The following is a 15,083-nucleotide window of genomic DNA, read 5'->3' as shown; positions in this document are numbered from 1 at the left end:
TCGTTTGAGGTTAGATTTTAGTGTAAGGTTTCAGGTATATGTTGAACAAATGATGACTTTCTAGAAAACCTTATAGTCAGTCTATTTTTTTTGGAGAATCAGTTATCTCTACATCTAGGTGCAATAATTTTATGGTGTTGAGCAGCTTAAACTTCAGTATTTGGAGTGCAGTTACAGCAGATTCTCCCAAACATCGGCTATGCGGTCTTGCTGCATTTATTTCATTAGATCTTTCATTCAAATTAAGTGTTTCAAAAATAAAATACTATATTCTGTAGTACACTTAGATACATTCTTAAGTTGCTGTTGTAGTATTTAATTGACTTATTTATATGTAAGAAGATATACCTGTAATAGGTTATGAAAATTTTCTTCATGTAGAAGAGTAGCTGCTAGTGACTACTTGTGGCTTTTGGTATATGTATGAAAATCAGTTGATGACTTCTTGAATGGATGCTGTTGACCTGATCTATGACTTGCAGTTCTGCTGTCCAGCCAAGTTTGCAATTGAAACTGGGATAAAGATTAGGTTTTGATGTGGCTGAGTTAGAGAGGCTGTCTCCCAGATCCCTTAATCAACATGTGCTGCAGGATAGGATACAAGTAATACTCGGAGTACTGGTTCATCTACTAGTGTATATATGCTTTCAATATACGGACGAAAAAATGAGTCCATTTAACATTCAGAAAGAGTGAAAACATGAGTCGTTGTGGTGGGTGATACCTATGCATAGTTCATGATCAATGTGATTTAAAAACAACTCAGGGTTTTGGGAAGTTCTTAATCTTCAGGTGGCAAGTGTTCTCAGTTTTTTTGCCTACATGTTTAAGTTTTATTGTCAATGTATTCTGGCATTCAGCATTCTTTTCCAGTTCCCAGTGCTTCATGATTTGACTTCTAAGACTGTCTGCCCACCATTCCTTTATGGCCGGGTATCTGTGTTTTCTAGATGAACATTTGGGAGAGGGATGTTTTTTTAATTTTTAGCTGTGTTATATACGCTATTAAATGTGACAAAGAATGAAGTAGCTAGCTTTAGATTGCTGCTTTTTATATAAATGGCCTAATATGTACCTTTTACTGATACCTTTCCCTGTCGTTCACTTTCCCTTTTTAGATGTGTGGTCAGCAGGCTGTGTATTGGCTGAACTGTTACTAGGACAACCAATCTTTCCAGGTGACAGTGGTGTGGATCAGTTGGTGGAAATAATCAAGGTATGTAATTTAAGTGTTGTTTTGACTGCGTTATTCCTTGGGTATCAGCATGAAAACATGCATTGTTACGAACTTGTCAACGTATATTCTGTGCCATTGTACAGGGTGTTGCATGTAAACCGTGTTTGAAAACACCTCATGCTTTTTTGAGAACTTGATGATCTTTATTTGCCCCTCTTGCAGTCATGAGTGATGATATATCGTCTTTTAATGATATAGGGTTTTTTCCCTCTTAAAGGGTTGCACTTTTCAGTGTGCTTGGAAAGAGTGCTTACATACTGAGCCAATATTTATTAATGTGTGATTTTCATTCTTTAAGAATCTGGGTCTTTTTCCTTTGTTGCATGCAATTAGTACTTGGCTTTGAAAACAGCGTTACTAAATTTCTTTGTGCCAGATTCTTCACATATGTAGCCTTCTCTTCTTCCTTCCTTCCTTCCAGCTCTTTGAGGTGAAAGGTGAGAAAGGGCATTCCTTTTTGCAGATGGAGAATTGGGAAATGTAGGGCAAAGGTACCTTCCACCTGAAAAGTCTTGTTTTTCAAGTGAAAAAGACCTGATGTTGCAGAATACATAACACATCTATCACTTATGTCCAAACACATCTTGATTGATTTCATTTGGTAAGCTGTGAATATTCTGTGATTCTCAAATTAGAGGCATGGAAGAATAATTCATAGCTTAGAAGATTTGGTGTCTGACTTCCCAGCACCCTAGCCTCCCCCGCCTCCTTCAACTTCTGCAATAAAGGAAGCAGGATTTCTAGAGAGCAATATGTTTTTCCTCTGAATCTGTACTATGCACTTAAGATGGGAGTATTACAGAGGATAAGATGTGTGCACATGCTGTTGGGCTTCAGTGATTTCATCACCCTAAGGGGACTGTGTTAAGACAACTTCCTCCTTTGTCTTGCCACTTGGCTGCTACCTTGATACATATATATTTGTGTGGCATGCATGTGAAAACTCCCTCAAAACCAGAATGAATGGGTGGAAGAGGGGAACTTCCTACTTGTGTCTGTATTCTTCACTAGAAGAACTGCTGGTGTCTTTGTCCATGTCTTAACAGAGAGTATGACACCAACCAACACCAAGCGGTCATTGTCCTGCGTGGAGGACATGGGCTGGTGAGGCTCAGCGTTGCTGTGGCCTGCTCTCCAGTCTCAATGGGGCGTGCTCTGACTCTTCTAAGCTTTCACCACATCTCTTTTAGCCTTTGACCATGTAAACTGAGCTTCTATTACAGTGGCTTTCTGTCTGTCCTGCTGGAAGGCCTCCAGTCAACAACTTTCCTCTGGCGGCTCCGTGTCTTGCATCTACTTCCCCTCCTCTGACTTTCTTGATTTTTTTTTTTATTTTTTTTATTTTTTTTTTTAAATTTTATTATTGCCTTTCTGCCTAGTGTATTTCAAGCTCAGCGTATCCAAGTTGGGTCAATTTACATAGGAAGCACTAGCAGAACACTAGAGTTGCTGTCAGAAGTCAGAAGTAGGGCTGATGATGACACAAGTGACAATTTTTTTCCTTTTGAGTAGTGTCTTGAAGTGGTGTGCTGCTTTCTGCTATGCTGTTTTTGTGAGATGTGAAGTGGTTCCTGTGAACACTTCAGATGGCCAGAATTTCCTCAGGAGCTTGTGCGATAACCTGTGATGTTTGCCTTCAGACAATTTTAAATAATCCTGTTTCTTGATTAATGTCTGCAATCCTGAGAAACTACATTTACAGTTTTTTGTAAATACAGCTGTGTATATCACGGTGACAGTCCTGTAAGTCCTTCCATGGCTCAGTCAGAAATCTGAGAGCAGAGAGGTCTTATCAGCAAAACCATAGTTCTCTGCCTTACCATTGCTTTGATTTTTCATAACGTGGAAGTAAAATAATCAGGGAATAAATGTCCTCTCATTATTGACATGCTTGCCAAGCAGAGATTGTGGTTTGGTTCAAAGGTTGCTAGAAGCTGTTATCATCAGTTGGACGTTTTCAGTTCTGCATTACTGGAAGTAAACATCTGTGAACTAAATTTTATAGCACATATGTGCTCTGATTAAGTTAAGCTGTATTGAAGCAGAAGAGTACTTCAATAAAATTGCTGATAGCCTATGTACCATCTGTGATTTCTTTAAATGACACTGCCATGAGTAGTGTGATAACTTTTATTGACCAGTTCATAGCTGAATTCATAGTACTGGCAAACTAATGTGATTTCTCATGCCAGCCAAAGGAGTATCCAGAGTAAAGGCTTGAACTTCAGTAAATTACTGCTTTCTTGAGATGATGATTTTCACCTCCCCAGATACAAGTTTCTGAATAATTTTCTTTAAATGTAGAAAGGGTGATACTGAATGATCATCCACACCTGTGTTGTGGTTTTTCTCTTCTTCTGTTAGATCTGTAGCCCTCTACGTGTAGAAATAAAGTGAAACAAATGTAGAGATAACTCCATTTTATAGTAAGCCTGGTCTCTTCAATTAAAAACTTACAGTACTGAGACAGTATGTTTTAGGAAAGTCTGAGAGTCCAAATGCTGTAAATATTACAGTAGTAGTCACAGAAAAGGATGTTCACTGAATTGTTAAGGACGTGTGATTGAAAATGTGAGCTCAAATGGGTGGGTGCCATGAATATTTTTCTTCCCGTACATTTGTTACTGAGGCAGCATATATTCTTAAGGCAACACTGGAAGAGAAAATGAGTGCAAACTGCGGAAGCGGACTGGTTTTCAACACCCTTGTCTACCAGATCTTGTGTTGTGAAGTTTTGTATAAACTATTCAGAAAAGCCCTGTCAGAAAGCTAAGGTGAGAATACAGAGAGTGTTGTAATTGAGAATACTGCGTTCAAAATCAACAACTCTGAGAAATTGTGTAGCAAAGTGCATGAACTGGACAATGAGGTGCTTTCCTTGTGATGCCATACCCACTGACAAGTATTTCTCATAGTGGGAGCAGGAGAGCAGCATGTTTACCTCAGATTTCAAGTAATTTTTCCGCACCTTTTGAGAATGAGGAAAAAGTAGAAAGTAAGGTCCTCAGTTTTCCCTTCTGTAGCTGTTGGGACCTGCCCATCTACTATGTATCCTTTAGAAGTGACCAGTAATCAAATTGAGCAGATTTGTTCTTTAAATCTGCAAAGAAGTCACAAAACATTCTGCACTTCTCCACTTCTAGTGCGATGCTTAAATTTGACTTAGATTTGAAAGGTTAGCATAAAAACTGCAAGCTGTGTTTGAGTGAGCTTGAGTTCTGCAGCCTCAGTACAGTTGAAGACCTATGCAATTCTGCAGCATAAAAATTACCAGAAATGTTAAGTCTTGGGTACAACATGTAAAATGTTAGGTTATATAAGATTTCATTTAGATTGGGATTCATTTTAAAATATTTTTACAGATGGTATCCACCTCATCCATTTCCATAGAATACTACTATTTAAAACTTACTAGACTTATTTTAATGCTAGCTGGCTGTAGGAGAAGCAGAGCTGTGGGATCTGCTGGTGGTGGAGTGGCAATGAACTTTGTAGAAGGTTGCAGGTTGAGATCTGTGAGCTACTGTTTAACTATCTTGGAGTCATGCTTTTCAGATAGCTACTTTGGAACTGTATGTCTGAAACTTAGGGGCAGAGAAAATGAATATTTTAAACTCCCAAAAAGGGCTACAGTAAAAAAAATATTTATCCACACATTTGGAAATGCATCTGACTTTCATCCCTTAAACTTACTTGATTCCACTGCAAGAGAGATCAGCTTAGAAACTTTTTTGCTGGTTCCTATCAATTCAGGATGACTGAGTCACAGACACTCTTGTAGCATTAGTTTGAGCCAAGATAGCTTTTTCAGTTTTCTCTTCAGTTGCTTACTTAGCTTTGATTGTCCAGAGTTCATTTCACAACACAGTAATTGGATGCTACACCTGGGTATGAAGTTTTTGCATTAGGCTGGAGAATGACTTCATGCTGCTATCACCTTAAACTAGTCATCCCTTCTCATGCAGTTCTTGATGACATCCCCTCTGTAGCTGTGTTCATGAAGATAGAATTTCTGTGATACATCAGTCGGCATGGCTTGTCCTTCCTGCAGGCTGCATGCCCAGCGTCCTCAGCCCGGATCAGAAGCAATTTTGGCACTTGTCAGGTTTTGATTCACTTTCAGCAGTCTTCACAGTTTCATTTCAAGCAGTCTTGCAAGATCTTCTCCATCCAGTTGCCCCTGGAGTTTCTCCAGGCCTATTGCATATTTGCAAACTGCTCTGGAAAACTGTACCCCTCTAGAACTGCAGCATCACATTCACGTGAATCAAAAGACAGTCCCCTTCATTTTAGCTTCTTTTTCCATTGTTGATATTTGTTTGAAGACAGTCTTTCCAGATGTTCTCAGTCTGGCTGGGGGAGAAAGATCTTTGACTACTTACCCTTGACAAAATGATACTTGCTATGGGGAAATACTGACTTGGACCTCCATCTGAAGAAATAATTTAACCCAAGAACATTCTTTTTGAATACTTACACTATTACAGGACAGAAATTATGTGCTGTGCTTTTTCCACAGTTTGATCTTGAATGGTGACTCTTCCTCCTTATTTTTAGCTCTTGCTAGCTCTTCCAAATGTTAGGTTATCCCATCGCTGAGAATATCTCAAGTGAGTAACCTGATATATTCATTAAAATTCATGCCCCTACTGGCTTTCGAGTGACATCTTCAGAAATGCTCTCAGTTTCTGAAGCAGGCATAGTGGCAGCGTGGGTTTCGTCAGTGGTTGCGTAAAGAAATTATTTACGAGTATGTGCTACACCTCAGAGCGGTCATACAGTCCTGTCCCCCGATGGAAGGGTGAAACTCCTCCTTCAAGCAGCGCAAGAAGGTTGCAGTTGCCACTTCCCTATGTAAAATCCACTGTGCAAGTGGGATCCCACCCAATACAGCTCGATAGAAGGAGCTCTTAGACCGTAAAGGATTTTTGGAGATGCAGTCAGGGCAGACTCCTTCATAAATCTCCAATATTGTGTGCACAACTTGCAGTGCAGCAGCAATGTCTTGCAGGACTGTCATGCCCCCTGTGAAAGGTTGGGAAGTTGGGGGCATTCCTGCTCCTGGCCCCCCCCCTGTCATTCTACAGCACCCTGAAACCGTCAAGGGAAAACTGGCTGGGATATCCCCTCCAAACTAAAACACTTTCAACCACAGTTCCCACAGACGGTGGTTACTCTTTATTGCCCTTGCAAAAAGGGAATCTTGGAAGTGTAATGGTTTCTAAGATAATTATCTTCTGAAAGATTCTGTTTAGTACCCTACTCCCCTCAAAGATGGAAAAAGAAGAAAAAAATCATCTCTGTCAGAAGAATGAAGCAGCAATAATTGTCTGAGCAGCCCTGGGACATGGGGAGGACAGCATCTGCCAATCTGCCTTGCGTTGTCTTTGCCAGAAATATTTTTTTCCATATGCTGCAATCTAGAGTATGAGATGCATCAACTGACTTGTGAAAACTGCAGGAAATGGTTGTGGGGGAGATTTTTCTTTGTTTTGGGTTTTTTGCTTCCTACTGGACTGTGATTATTCCTTGCACCAAAACTGGCATTTCATGGTAATTGAAGAGAAATAATAAAGTCTTCTTCTCATAGTTCTCTGGGTTAGGGGGGACAAGGGGAAAAAATATGTTAAAAGACAAGCTCAATAGTATCAGGAATCCTATCTCTGTGTAACTTCTTGGACTCTGACGGTTCTACTGAGCCAAATACTAAATATAGACTGCAATTATAATATATGGCTCATGCTCAAATGTCAAGGTTCTATTTTGAGCTCAGTTTTTGAAATAAAATAAATTCAGTCGCAGTAGTTAATGGGGAGACAGGAGCCGTCTCTTCAGGGAGAATAAGCAGTAGGAGAGCATGTTTCAGTTTATTGGATGTGGACCTGTGCCGAGGACCTGCCTGCATCCGACGTTGGCTTTCACACAGGCTCGCCCCTAAGGGAAGTCTCCTGGCATTTTTTCCCCAGGTGTCCCCCCACATCACAACTTGGCTGTTCCGGTGCCTCACGTAATTCATTACTTCGAGTGCTTGCAGGCAGGCAGTATAAAAAAGTTGATGAGCAATTATATTCATGTTAGCAATGGCAATGGATTTCTTCCTGTTGCTGATGTATCACTGCTTTTGTGTTTGCGAATAGAAGAAATCTCTATATTTAATATGCTTTCATTTTGTTTGACAACAGAGTGTTTTTCAAAGAAAGGGTATATAAAATGAGTAAGTTCACTTTATTTTCTACCACAGAAATACTCTTGAAGTATTAGTTCAAAGCTGACCCATGTTTACTACTCGAGATGCCTGCACTGTGAATTTTTCAAATAACTATTTGGCACACCTCTCAGCTTTCTGAAGAGGTGCACACATGTTTGCAGAAGTATTGATTATGCCACGTAGTAAGCCATACACACCAGACTTTGTGGAGCACATTTGCTTGTGAACTTCCATGGTTTTCCCAAGGAAGATCACCATATCACTGTAACCATGACTTTCTAGAGGTTTGATTTAAATAACCACCTTCTCCCCTCTGTAGTTCAGTCATTACCAGCCAGAGCTTCTGAACCATCGGTATCCCTATGCTTTGAAGCTATTTTTACATTTTGGCAAAGGTTTAGCAGTAACAACGGTTGTCAGAAAGGGCCTTTATTCCACTGGGGTTTGTTGAGACCCTTGCAGTTTCCTCCTCTTCTGGTGATGCAACAGTGTGGGTTTGGTCATAAATAACTCGGCTCAGTTTTGCACAGTGAAGCCAGGTGTGAGCAGCAGCTGTCTTCGGTACTGGGGTGTGACTAAGGTGTCTTTTGGAGCTGAATACCATCAATCTTTTTCTCTTATGAAAATTCAATTACAAGAACATAAAATGATGACCTTTATGCTATTTGTATTCAAATTCAGGGCTTATGCCTTGTTCATGAATCTCCCCTTCTCGTATGGTAAGGATGACATTATTGGGAGCCTCTAGCTTTTCTCTTAGTTGCTTGAGATACATACCATTACCCTACCTTCATGAATGCTATTCATGGAATAAAAATTACTTGGGGACCTTCATCTATTACAGGTGTATGTCAAGGAAAAACTTTCCAGAAAATATTGTGAAACCTGTTGTGTTCAATTTTTGTCTAAGAGAATCAGAGCAGTGTTTGTCTTCTCAGCAAGTGAGTTCTTTAGTTATTCTTAGTAGGTAATGTTTATTTTTATTTAAGAGATGATGATGATGACAATCAGGAATGAAGAGCAAAACTAGTTGATTTGTTGTCTTCACTTGCAGGAAGATCCCTTGTAGTCTGATGCAGACCCCCTTCATTCATTCAAAAGTTTAGCCTTCATTCCAGATACTATTGATTCCATCAGACAGCTATGTTTTTGTTATTCTTGTACTTACTGTGGTTTGGTTAAAAAAGTGCCCAATAAAAAACCCACCAACAACCTTTTCCTTGGCAATATCACCTTTCATAAGACTGTCTCCAAGAAGTAGAGTAGTATGTGCTAATCTGTGTGGACCTGAATAATTCAGTATTGGACCCTGTACTACTTAAAAGCTGTCTGAACTTTGCAAGATCAGGGGAGATCTTATCAGTGCACAGAAATATCTGAAGGGAAGGTGGAAAGAAAAGGGAGCCAGGCTCTTTTCTTTGGCATCCCATGACAGACAAGAAGCAATGCGCACAAATTAGAACAAGTGAAATTCAATCTGAACACAGGTAAATGGTTTTTACTGTGTGGGTGGTCAAACACTGGAACGTGTTGCCCAGAGAAGCTGTGGAGTCTCCATCCTTGTTGATACTCAGAAGCGGTCTTGTGCAACCGGCCCTTGCCCGTGCTGCTTGTGCTGGGGGGGTTGGACCAGACCTCGAGAGGTCCCTTCCACCTTCACCCGTTTTGTGATTCTGTGAAACCTCTCTTCAAGGAACATCTGCTCCATGGTATTTTCAGAGTTGGTATAGCAAGAGCTGGTGTTTCAAGGAGGAATTCTGCCAAAAATGTGCAAAGTAACTTACGCTTCTCCTTTGCATTTCAAATGGAAATGGCAGTCAAATACATGACTCTTAAAAAGAGGTTTGCCTAGTTTTTGCAATAGCTCAAATGATTGCTGTTGTTCACCAAGGTTAATTGAGTGTTGTGGTTGGTTGACCCTGGCTGGGTGCCAGGTGCCCACCAAAGCTGCTCTATCACTCCCCCTCCTCAACTGGACAGGGGAAAGAAAAATATAACAACAGGCTTGTGGGTCAAGATAAGGACGGGGAGATCTCTCAGCATTTGCAGTCATGGGCAAAACAGACTCGACTTGGGAAAAATGTGATTTATTATCAATTAGCTCAGAGAGGAGTAATGAGAAATAAACTCAAATCTTAAAACACCTTCCGCCCACCCCTCCCTTCTTTCCCGGGCTTAGCTTTATTCTTTATTTCTCTCCCTCCTCCCCCCCAAGCGGCACGGGGGCCCAGGAAATGAGGGTTGCGGTCAGTCCGTCACACTGTTGTTTCTGCCGCTCCTTCCTCCTCAGGGGGAGGACTACTCACATGCTGCCCCTGCACCAGTGTGGGGTCCCTCTAACTGCAGACAGTCCTCCATGACTTCTCCAGTGTGACTCTTTCCCATGGGCTACAGGTCTTCATGAACTGCTCCAGCATGGGTCCCCTCCATGGGGTCACTAGCAGCAAACCTGCTCCAGTGTGGGCTTCTCTCTCTCCACAAGTCCTGCCAGGAGCCTACTCCGGTGCAGGCTTCCCATGTGGTCACAGCTTCCTTCAGGCATCCACCTACTCTGGCGTGGGGTCCTCCACGGGGTGTAGGCAGTCATCTGCTCCACCGCCCATGGGCTGCAGGGGGACAGCCTGCCTCACCATGGTCTTCACCACAGGCCGCAGGGGAATTGCTGCTCTGGTGCCTGGAGCACCTCCTCTTCCCCCATCTTCACTGACCTTGGTGTCTGCAGAAATGTGTCTCACATATTCACACTCCTCTTTTGCTGCAATTACTGCTGCACAATAACTTTCCCCTTTCTTAAACACATTACCACAGAGGCGTTACAGCTGTCGCTGATGGGCTCAGCCTTGGCCAGCGGCGGGTCCATCTTGGAGTGGGCTGGCATTGGCCGTATCCGACATAGGGGAAACTTCCAACAGCTTTTCACAGAAGCCACCCCTGTAATCCCCCCGCTACCAAAACCTTGCCACGCAAACCCATTACAAATGTATTCCTAATATGCTGAAAACTCGGTGTGAATTGGTGAGCTACAATTTCAAAATCATCTAGCAATTGGTGTTAGTGTGTTGTGGGTGGGGAGAGGTCCACTGCAGGACCTCTTAGAGATGTGTCAAGTACTGGTACAATTTTATAGCTTATCACTTTATTCATCCCATGTGTTTTCTTCTGGATTGTGATTTGAATTTGACACAGTCTTTAAAACTTCCATTCTTCTTCCTATCTACTTTCCTTTTTTTTTTTTTCTGTAATCTGCCTTCAGTACAAATTGAAAGCGCAATCTGGCTTTACAGTCCAGAGAGAACAAAGTAAATACACTGAGTGGCTGATATAAGTCACTTTTCCTTTTGTACAGTTATTTTGTGTGTCAAAGGCTGCTATGTAACTGAAAGGTCAGGCAATCCCTCTTCAGTACCTTCTTTTCTAAGCATTCATGAGACCTTAAGCGCTGTTGCTTAGATGCGTGTGCTTGAGTTTAGGAGTTGCTCCCTCCCATCATTTGGAGTTACAGCTGTGTTTTTAGTGAAATGTATGAATAGACATTGTCTGTGGGTCCTTCCGTGAAATTTCCCTTGCCTGTCTGAGCTGTATTCTTTCTGATGCTATAGGCAGTCTTTATTTAAAGATACTTGCTCCTGTTCTGAGCAGCCTTGGCAACTGAGCCAGTTTGCTGAATTTTGGCTATATATTTAAAAAAAAAAAAAAAAAAAAAAAATCTACATTTTGCCTCTTCTTAGAAAGGCTATTAAAGGAATTTTTTGAGGAAGAGGAGGGTAAAGAAGGTAAACCTGCTTTTTAAAAGTCCTGTGGGAGGCCTGAAAACGTAGACTTTAGAAATGGTGGGAGAGCAATACAGGTTATCCGTAATTTTTCAGGAAGTTAATATAACTAATGCAAAACACTTCCAAGGTTTTGAAAATTTACTTTTATCCTGAATGGGGGTGACAACAATATTTGCAGGTGTGAAATCCCCTCATCTTTTAGAACTGGAAACCTTTGAGAGCGATGACCATCAAAGCTTTGAGAGCAGCGCCATCCTGACAGGGCTGGCAGCTGGCTGGCCAGTGTTCTGAGGGAGAACCAGACAGAAAACCAGCAGGAGAGGGACACGTTTTCCTGTCAACTCTTTTTTTTTTTCCTTTGAAAGTTGAGTAAAATGTATGGAATCCTGCAGACATCCTTTTTTCTACCGTGTGAGCAAACCCAGTGTATTCAGACATGCACAGAAAAATTTTCTGTAAGCTCTGAAGGTAACCCTTGGCTTTTAGAGTAGGTGAGAGTTAAATGCTGGTCAATGATGTGAAGGTGGGAATTATGTGATCAGTTGTTTTGTACAACTTGTTGGTTAAATATGTTACCAAGAAGCAACTGTCTGAACAAGTTGCAGGGCTTATTACCTCTGCTGCTCTGTTTATTTAAAAGATTGATTTGTGGGTAGGTGTTCTAGTTTGTGTCTTAAAGTTCATATTTTAAATAATAGAGATACCAAGTTCCTTTTGTAATACTTGATGATAGTTTCTCTGTTGTACAAATTAATTAAACAGCAATTAACATTTTTTTACCCCTTTACCTGACTCTTTAGAGTGCATTTGTGTACTTTCCACTCTAACAGAATGAAATTGTTCATAGATACCAGAATACGTAACCAAATTTTTCTCTATCAAGCAGTAAGGTGGAGTGCTAACGTCATGTTGTAGATCATTTGTTTCCTGATGGTGATAGTGCAGCCTCACGAGATCAGGTGATAACATTATGCTAATCTGCGTGGCAAGAGATTTGTCATGGGGCGAGAGTGGCATGGCTACGGGGCTCCTATAGGAAGATGAACCTGAGCTGAGTGTAGAGGAGTGACTCCTCTGCCTTCTGCCCTCTCCACTGCTCTCTGCAGAACAAAAGGATACCCAGCAACTGCGTGCAAGCAGAAAACAATGGGATTCCTTGAACATGCTTTGTGGTTTTTATATATAGATAGAAGGCAATGACTGTCCTATGCTTAGTGCTAACTGAACAGAAAGCACTAATGCCATATTGTCCCTCTTATTCCCTGAAGGGATTTCTGAATTCCTTTCAAAAATCTGTCCGCCCCTACAAAGAGATGTGCAATTGTGTGTTATTTCTCATACAACTACTAATTTACATGTATAAATAACATTGTGCGGATTCTGGGAATAAGAAATATAAATTTGTAAAAGTAAGCCAGGGTGGTTTTAGGTTAGGTTTAAGTTAAGTTTATCTTCCATGTGGAAATATTGAGGTGGGGAACCACCACCAAAACCCACACAGTTCAGGGAGGGGGGCCAACCTGTCTGGCTCCCCCCAGCAGTAACTGACTGATCTTTTAAGCTTGTCAGAGGGCTGCTGTTTATGACTTGTAATGCAATCTGTGCTACTGGTCTGATCCTTAATCAGCCATATGTAGTGAGCTGCAATCCTTGAATGTGTTCGGCAGTACTTTTCATAACAGTCTAATTAGAGTGAACTCTCTTCCCCATTGAAATATCACTAAGTTTGAGAAAGATGCTTGAATTTTCTAAAAAACTGTAGAAGATAATTGAATTTTTGATGCTGGGCTTGGAGCATGAATTGAATTACCAGCAACAGACTATTGATATTCGAGCAAGGGCCACAAAGATGGTTAAGGAACTGGAGCATCTGTCGTATGAGGCGAGGTTGCAAGAGCTAGGGCTGTTCAGCCTGAAGCGGAGGAGGCTCAGGAGGGTCTCATCAATGTGTATAAATACCTGGTGGGAGGGAATGAAGAGGAAAATGCTAGACTCTTCTCAGTGGTGCCTGCTAACTGGACAAGAGGCATCAGCACAAAGTAAAATACATGAAACTTCATTTGAATGCAAGAAAACACTTTTTTTCTTAATGTGAGGGTGGTCAAAGACTGGAACAGGTTGCCCAGAGAGATTGTGAGGTCTCCTTCTATGGAGGTTGCCCAGCTGGACCTTGTCTTGGGCAACCTGCTGCAGCTAATCCTACTTGAGCAGTGGGGTTGGAACACAAGCTCCCCGAAGAGGGAAGTTCCTTCCAACTTAATGGCTCTGCAAAAGTTTTGTTGTGGTTTTTTTTTCTCAACACTATATGAACTTAATAGTTACACAGATTGAGTTCAGTTGTCTAAATATATGATAGGCTCTACTGCTCTCTTCATTACCATATGAACATGAAGTATATCTAAACAATTAGTCTTTTTTTTTCCTCCGCTTTCTAGGTTCTGGGAACGCCTACAAGGGAGCAAATTAGAGAAATGAATCCAAACTATACTGAATTCAAATTCCCTCAGATTAAGGCACATCCATGGACTAAGGTGAGTCTATTATGAACTGAATAATACAGACATGTGGGCTGAAAGTGAAAATTGAAGGAGTTGAGTTTATTCGGTGGCTTGGTGGCTTTCAGTCTAAAAAGGATGCCATTAAGTAAGCTGGGGACCCAGTAACTTTTGATGTAGATAAGAAGAAGGTATTGAAGCAGTGCACTGTAATGTCTATTGGTCTGGGGTTTTTTGAGGTTGCCTACAGATGGGGTTTGGGTTTTTTTTACAATGGTGTGTGTGTTTATAGCAGACTGCAATGTATCTAAATCCTGCCATGCTATAAATTGATATGCATAAAAGTCACCTACAAATGAGAAAGTGTTCCAGTGATACGTGTGATGCTTTTGTAATGCTGTTACATAATGTGATGAGGGCTGACAGTCACTTTCTTAGCTGGTTCTCACATAGATATTATTATATTTGTACTCCTATGGATGTGCTGCTGAGGAGGGTTGTTTTTTCTTGGAGTTAACTTCTTAAGACTTCTTGTTACTTAGCTCTCACAAGGAGACACTGCTGCAGTACATGCAGACAATATTATAACCTCCATGATCAAAGAGAAGACTGCTAGCATTGAAACAAATACATTGCCACACAATTAAGCTGTCTTCCACATCTCAAGGAACGATGAATATTTGACTTGGGACAGGGTAGCAGTCATTTAATTAGCCTCTTGGGTGTGGAGTAAGTTAAATATCGAGTCTTATGCAATTGAAGCCTGGGTAGTTAATGCTTTCTTGCTGCTTAAGAAATGTCTGATGTAGTTGTGGTATATTCTCATTATATCTTAACGGCTCAGATTTCCTTCTGCTAAGAAAGTAGTGCGCATGCATAGAAGGGTTGCATTCCTAGCTGAGCACATGTCCAGGTCAGACTCTTTCGGATCAAATGCTTAGTGGTAGTAGAAACTCTGGATAAACTAATTAGCGCTAACTGATAGCAGGTCACGTACGCAATGGGTACATGCCAGGCCAGGTGCTGCGAGTCACTATTTTTGTCATAGGCTCTCCAGTGAGTTACGCACCACTTTTATTCTCCTTTTCCCCACTAATCGCCGGGTTGTATTTCCATATCGGAGTTGCTGTGTGTTGGTTAAATGGTTCGTAATAGTATGAGAGGTCAGTAAATCCAGCAAGGCTTTTTAATACCTTATATCAACAGGGGAAAAAATTAGGGCAAATGAAATCCCTGGCAGCGGTCTCTTCCATTTTGATGTCCATCATGGTAAAAGTCGCAAGAATGAGTCCAAAAAGCCTTATGGCACTGAATATTAGGGTCACATCTGAATTCCTGAAGTGAAGGGGTTTGGATTGGGGGTGGGGGGG

General features: G+C 41.2%; 1 protein-coding gene across 2 annotated transcripts in view; it reads left to right on the top strand.

Moving 5' to 3' along the window:
* GSK3B (glycogen synthase kinase 3 beta) overlaps positions 1-15,083 on the top strand; it is a 150,345-nt gene that overhangs the window by 109,814 nt on the left and 25,448 nt on the right. For both annotated transcript variants that reach the window (XM_086464530.1, XM_086464522.1), the window contains exons 7-8: positions 1,119-1,216; positions 13,654-13,749. In XM_086464530.1, the coding sequence (XP_086320656.1) occupies positions 1,119-1,216; positions 13,654-13,749 (194 nt within the window). The remainder of the gene's footprint in view (positions 1-1,118; positions 1,217-13,653; positions 13,750-15,083) is intronic.

This window comes from Leptosomus discolor, chromosome 1, assembly GCF_034619465.1.
Source record: "Leptosomus discolor isolate bLepDis1 chromosome 1, bLepDis1.hap2, whole genome shotgun sequence".
Lineage (NCBI taxonomy): Eukaryota > Metazoa > Chordata > Aves > Leptosomiformes > Leptosomidae > Leptosomus > Leptosomus discolor.
Note: the sequence above shows the minus strand (reverse complement) of the source record. Positions and strands in the feature narration are given on the sequence as shown.